The 7,500-nt window shown below is 49.8% G+C and overlaps 1 protein-coding gene across 1 annotated transcript in view; it reads right to left on the reverse strand.

Moving 5' to 3' along the window:
- ano3 (anoctamin 3) overlaps positions 1-7,500 on the reverse strand; it is a gene marked incomplete at both ends in the record, with an annotated part of 29,949 nt that overhangs the window by 15,927 nt on the left and 6,522 nt on the right. The window contains one exon of the mRNA XM_084477803.1: positions 2,907-3,131. Coding sequence (XP_084333929.1) covers positions 2,907-3,131 — 225 coding nt within the window. The remainder of the gene's footprint in view (positions 1-2,906; positions 3,132-7,500) is intronic.

Here is a 7,500-nt window from a genome sequence, read left to right on the forward strand (position 1 = left end):
ATACTGTAAGTGGATGTACTTTGTGGAGACTCTCTTGTCAACAGCATGAACACAATGTTTTGTCATGCTGTATCTGCATGTGTTTGAACAATCGTAGCATGGTGTGTGCGTGTGTGTATGTGTGTGTGTTTGTTTGTGTGTATGTGTTTTCTTTGTGTGTGTGTGTGTGTGTGTGTACAGTATTACAAGGACGCTCCCATTAGACCTCATCGCCACAACGGTTGCTTTGGAACAGTCGGTGACCAGACGAGACTGTGAGAGCAGAAGCGGCCATGACACCGTCTGGCTAGAGCAGGACGGGAGGAGACGCTGCTGCACATCGTGACCACAGCCCACATCGTGACCACAGCCCACATCCGGGCGGACGCGTGAGTCTGAGCAGCAGCTTGACTCCGTCTGGGAGCCTGAGAGCGGCGTTCTGCCGGCAGCAGGACCATCTGACTGCACTGTGCTCACCGCGCCCCTCCGCCCCGCAGGTGGACACCAAGGTAACAGACGACACAACCACGCCATTCTGCCTTCACCAGAATACAAAGAAGCGCTTTTAATGTGGAAAGCAACATAATTGTGATTCCTCTAATCCCAAGAGTCGCTTGCAGCTTAACATCTGAGCTGAGTGTGTGTGTGTGTGTGTGTTTGGGTTTGCATACTAAGACCAGAGATTGGTCTCTCTGTCCCCGGAGAACGGTGAGAGACAGCCATCTTGAGGCATCTAAATATGATCAGTCTTATCCTTGCGCTCCACTGCAGTGCCTCTCAGCCCCCCTACACACACACCCCCTCTGTGGTCTTCATATTTAAAAGCCGTCCTCAGGGATGGTATAAAAAAGCGTGCCTCCTTAGGACATCACACTTCAATAGCAGCACACATCGATTCTAATGTCAACCTTTCCTTCATCCTGTCCAGACGCAGAGTAACTGGATATGGATTCTGCCATGCAGAGTCGACGGGGATAATGGATGTCATGGGGTTTTCTAGAACAGGAATTAAAGAGGTTTTAAAAATTTACTTCAGTCACTAAGCAGTCAGCCTGTCAGGTACTGAATGTCGATGGCTGAATTGTGCTCACCATCAAGTTGATTTAGGTCTAAGTGAGGACGATCACTTAAAGCACTGAATACATGAGCAGAGAAAGGGCGCTTAGAGGGAACAATACACTTCCCTGAATGGGGGTTTCAAATCCACTTGCTGATTTATTTCTGGGACAAAGAGCTATTGAAATAAACTCAACTTCCTTGATTGCCTTTCATTTACTGTTCATGTCACTGCATATTGCCCTGGTCTGTCACTCTGCAGTCGAGACAGGCCTAGTCAACCCCCACCACACACACACACACACAAATGATGCATGCACACATAAACATCCATACACACACATAAATGAGCAAGTACACATAAACATCCATACACACACATAAACAAACGCACGTATATTAACGTGCACGCACGCGTACACAGACACACACACACACACACACACACACACACACACACATAAATGAGCATGCATACATAAATGTGCACACACACACACACACACACACACACACACACACACACACACACACACATAAACATGCACAAACACAAACACACGCATATAAACGTGTACGCACACATCCACATAGACACACACCATTCCCCTGAGCCGTATTCAGATACTCAGATAACTATCTTTACCCGACGTCTCGTTCTCTTCTTCCGCCTGCTTCCTGTAACGTGTCTCCTCCGCAGTCTTAGCCACGGACACACACCCAACACACTCTGCCCAGTCTGCTGCAATGTGTTCACATAAGTGGGAATGTAGAGGGGTCAAGACAGGGGTCAAGGGTCAGCTGTAGCATGCCTCGTCTGACCCCTCCCCCATGGTACTAGCGGCTGTGAGCGTACCAGTGGCCTGGGACCAGCGACGCCCTGGTCCACACATCCACACTGAGCTACACACACCATCAAGGTGTGGAGGTGTGTCCAATCAGTAACTCTGGGTGTCCCGGCCCAGACAGGATCACATGACCATCCCTCAGAACCCACGGACTGACTGACAGACAGACTGACTGACTGACTGACAGACAGACGGACGGACTGACTGACAGACAGACGGACTGACTGACTGACAGACAGACGGACTGACTGACAGACAGACAGACGGACTAACAGACAGACTGACAGACAGACGGACTAACAGACAGACTGACAGACAGACAGACGGACTAACTGACAGACAGACAGACGGACTGACTGACAGACAGACGGACTGACTGACAGACAGACAGACGGACTGACTGACTGACTGACTAGCTGGCTGGCTGACTGACCGGGCTGCGGGGGCAGCAGGCTGACTGACTGACTGACTGACTGACTGGCTGACTGACTGGCTGACTGACTGACTGACTGACTGGCTGACTGACTGACTGACTGACTGGCTGACTGACTGGCTGACTGACTGACTGACTGACTGACTGGCTGTCTGACTGGCTGACTGGCTGACTGACTGACTGACTGACTGACTGACTGGCTGTCTGACTGACTGACTGGCTGGCTGACTGGCTGACTGACTGACTGACTGACTGACTGACTGTCTGACTGGCTGGCTGACTGACCGGGGGGCAGCAGGCTGACTGACTGACTGACTGTCTGACTGGCTGGCTGACTGACTGACTGACTGACTGACTGACTGTCTGACTGGCTGGCTGACTGACCGGGGGGCAGCAGGCTGACTGACTGACTGACTGTCTGACTGGCTGGCTGACTGACTGACTGACTGACTGACTGACTGACTGTCTGACTGGCTGGCTGACTGACCGGGGGGCAGCAGGCTGACTGACTGACTGACTGTCTGACTGGCTGACTGACTGACTGACTGACTGGCTGACTGTCTGACTGGCTGGCTGGCTGGCTGACTGACCGGGGGGCAGCAGGCTGCAGGAGGTGCTGATGCTGCGGCTGATGCGCGCGGCGGCGGCGGCGGCGGCGGCGGCGGCGGGTTTGGCCTCGCTGGGGCTGAGGGGGACGGACAGGAAGTGGTTGAGGTTGAGCGGGTGGGTCTGGCTGGGCGCCAGGCAGGGCAGGCTGCGGCGGGTCGGCTTCAGAGTCTTCTCCTTCAGGATCTCACTGATGCTGTTGTGCATGCCTAGTGGACAGGGGATAGGAGATAGGAGACAGATTGGAACCAGGAGATAGGAGACAGATAGGAACCAGGAGATAGGAGATAGGAGACAGATTGGAACCAGGAGATAGGAGACAGATTGGAACCAGGAGATAGGAGACAGATAGGAACCAGGAGATAGGAGATAGGAGACAGATTGGAACCAGGAGATAGGAGACAGATTGGAACCAGGAGATAGGAGACAGATAGGAACCAGGAGATAGGAGATAGGAGACAGATTGGAACCAGGAGATAGGAGATAGGAGACAGATTGGAACCAGGAGATACGAGATAGGAGACAGATTGGAACCAGGAGATAGGAGATAGGAGACAGATTGGAACCAGGAGATAGGAGATAGGAGACAGATTGGAACCAGGAGATAGGAGATAGGAGACAGATTGGAACCAGGAGATAGGAGATAGGAGACAGATTGGAACCAGGAGATAGGAGATAGGAGACAGATTGGAACCAGGAGATAGGAGATAGGAGACAGATTGGAACCAGGAGATAGGAGATAGGAGACAGATAGGAACAAGGAGATAGGAGATAGGAGACAGATTGGAACCAGGAGATAGGAGATAGGAGACAGATTGGAACCAGGAGATAGGAGATAGGAGACAGATTGGAACCAGGAGATAGGAGATAGGAGACAGATTGGAACCAGGAGATAGGAGATAGGAGACAGATTGGAACCAGGAGATAGGAGATAGGAGACAGATTGGAACCAGGAGATAGGAGATAGGAGACAGATAGGAACAAGGAGATAGGAGATAGGAGACAGATAGGAACCAGGAGATAGGAGATAGGAGACAGATTGGAACCAGGAGATAGGAGACAGATAGGAACCAGGAGATAGGAGATAGGAGACAGATTGGAACCAGGAGATAGGAGATAGGAGACAGATTGGAACCAGGAGATAGGAGATAGGAGACAGATAGGAACAAGGAGATAGGAGATAGGAGACAGATAGGAACCAGGAGATAGGAGATAGGAGACAGATTGGAACCAGGAGATAGGAGACAGATAGGAACCAGGAGATAGGAGATAGGAGACAGATAGGAACCAGGAGATAGGAGACAGATAGGAACCAGGAGATAGGAGATAGGAGACAGATTGGAACCAGGAGATAGGAGATAGGAGACAGATAGTAACCAGGAGATAGGAGATAGGAGACAGATTGGAACCAGGAGATAGGAGACAGATAGGAACCAGGAGATAGGAGATAGGCGACAGATAGAAACCAGGAGATAGGAGACAGATAGGAACCAGGAGATAGGAGATAGGCGACAGATAGAAACCAGGAGATAGGAGACAGATAGGAACCAGGAGATAGGAGATAGGCGACAGATAGAAACCAGGAGATAGGAGACAGATAGGAACCAGGAGATAGGAGATAGGAGACAGATAGGAATCAGGAGATAGGAACCAGGAGATAGGAGATAGGAAAGAGGGAACGGAGACAGGAAAAAGGGAGACAAGGGATTGGAACAAAGAAATAGGAACAAGGAGATAGGAGACAGGAAACAGGAGACAGGCACAAGAAGATAGAGATAAAGAGATAGGAGACATGAATAGTAGATTTGAGACAAGAGGAGGCAGGAATAAGGAGATGGGACATAGAGAATAGGTGTTAGGAACAAGGAAACAGGAGACATGAGATAGGGTACATGGGATAGGAAGGAGAAAAGAAGATATAGGAGACAGGGAGGACAGGAGACAGGAAAGAGGAGATAAAAGACAGGAAGTTAGCGATACATTGGTCGTTTGTAAAGTTGAAATGTTGAAAAGTTGAAGTTGAAAAAGAAAAAGCAACTGACTACAAGAAGGCATCGTAAGAAACCTTAGAACGGGTTCGTAGAAACTTTTTTATTGAAGAAAGAAAAGTCAATCATAAGGTTGAGAATCAATTGGAAAATCCATTCTATATTCACTTAAAGAAGAGAAATAGCAGAAGAAATAGATTAAAAGAAAGGCATGCAAATCTATCAAAAGGCAAGTAGAAGACGTTTTGTAATACGTCTCAGATGAGAACATAAAATCAATGTCTGGAACTGAGGAGCGGGGGAGAGGAGAGGAGGAGGAGGAGGAGGAGGAGGAGGAGGAGGAGAGGAGGAGGAGGAGAGGAGGAGGAGGAGAGGAGGAGGAGGGACTCATTTCAATCAGTCATCCCGGCGCGGGTAACCAGGCTGGTAATGATGGCATAGATCACACACACACACACACACACACACACGAGCACGCGCACACACACATGAGCACGCGCGCACACACACACACACACACACACACACACACACACAGACACGCACACGCACACGCGCACACACACACACACACACACACACACACACACACACACACACACACACACACACAAGCACACACACACAGACACACAAAGACACACACAAAATCACACACAAAGACACAGAGGTGCAAAGACACACACACAGACACAAACATACACACAGACACACAAAGACACACACACGCAAAGACACACACACACACACACACGCACACACACACACACACACAGAAGTGCATTTACATCGCCATCCCAGCCTTTCCATCATAAACCGTCATTCTCACTACCATGATAAACCCTGTTCCATCAGCACCCTTCACCACACGTGATGCATGTGTTCTCCAGGGCTGTCAGCCCACAGAGAGGTGCTTTGAGGAACTGGCTCTCCTGAGACAGCGTGGAGATCCTCGGTAAAGACGCGGTTTTGGGGCATTAGAGTAGAACAATTAGCTTGATAACACGGCCATATGCTTCAGAATATACCCAGAATATTACATAAGCCTAATTATGAATTGTAAGCAGGGGAAAAGGCTAGTCATAATGAAAGTGTGTGTTTGTGGGGGGGGGGGGGGGAAGCTTTGTTAAACCTGACCTTGACTAGCCTGTCATCTCCCCGCACCAACAAGGCCCGCCCCCCCGTTAAGAGGGTCCCTCATTGTCGCCGCCGCCCCAGAGAGACCGACTCCCCCGTCTCCCACCTCTGGCAGGGCGGCGGAGGAGGGGAGTCGTGTCGTCGGTGGCTGGCGAGGCGACCTTCCCTCTAAACGCTCTGCTGCAGTGATAATTCACTCCCACCGCCCTGCAGGGCCCCAACACTCGCTCTCCTAGCGGGCGTTTTCGTCTGGACGTCCCTGCTCTGCTGCTGGGGGGGGGGGGCATGGTTAGAGCTCAGGCTGTGAGGCCCTTGTTGGATCACCTCATTGTTCTGTTTTTATGGGCGCATCCGTGATATTAACAGAATAAACTATGGCCAAAACCAAACAGGGTGCTGTTTGAAGGCACTGCATTAATAATGAGAGTGGCCAGGGCGCTGGCACGCATTCCCATTCAAGTGAGGTATCTCTAAGGGCGCACTCACACTAGGCAAAGTTGCCCTGTACCGTACTCAAGTACGATTGCCCCCCGCTGGCCTGTGCTCACACTAGGCAATCTCAACTGGGCCTGAGTACGGTTGCCTCTTGTACATGTAGGTTGCGTATCCGTGCGTGTGCGCCTGTTGGCTCATTAGCGTCTGTAGCGTGGCCTGAGCACACCTCTCTGAAGTGTACTGAGGCCACGGAGTTGAACTGTACTTGAGTACGGACGGCGTGCTCACACTAGCCAAACGATCTAGACTTTAGTGGGCAAACGTACTCGGGCACGGTACAGATGGGCTAGTGTGAGTGTGTCCTAAGTGTTAGAGTCCGGATCATTTTCCTTGGGGCCTAATTATTTCTCAGAGGAAAATGAGCAAAGACTGAGCTCTCTGCCTTTCCATGAATTAATCTCAATCTTACATGACAAAAGCATTTTCTATAATCGCATACAAATAGACCCTCTCTTTCCTGGTCGTGTTTCTCATTGTTGAAAGAATATTTCTTGTCGGACACTTCTTGACATCAAAGTATCAGATTTAATGGAGCATAATGAGACAGTGGGTGTACATGATTCTCATTGGGAAACTTTCACATTGTGGCAATCAATTGATTGTAGGTCTGATATTAACACAACGAAGGTGAGGGGAGTGAGTGTGTGGAGACTGGATTGTCTATCGTCAGCCATGGCTAAAGAGGCCAAGTTCATAATACACTGTAGGAGAAAGTGGACATGTCTGCATGAATAGAAGCACCTAAAGGACACCTTTCAGTTGGAGGAAGGAGGGGAGCTATCTAAAGAAGGTTATATCATTTGTGATGTTATCATTGAGATACATTTTTAACGACAACCAATTTCTTTGACGCTCGTCTTGTGTCACCAAGGTTCACTTCTGAAGGAGGAGGGAACAAGATGTTTAGGATTGGTATGTCAAACTAGCTAGCCTGGGAACCAGACAAATTTGTGAGCTC

Source organism: Micromesistius poutassou, assembly GCF_964030765.1.
Source record: "Micromesistius poutassou genome assembly, chromosome: 13".
Classification (NCBI taxonomy): Eukaryota; Metazoa; Chordata; class Actinopteri; order Gadiformes; family Gadidae; genus Micromesistius; species Micromesistius poutassou.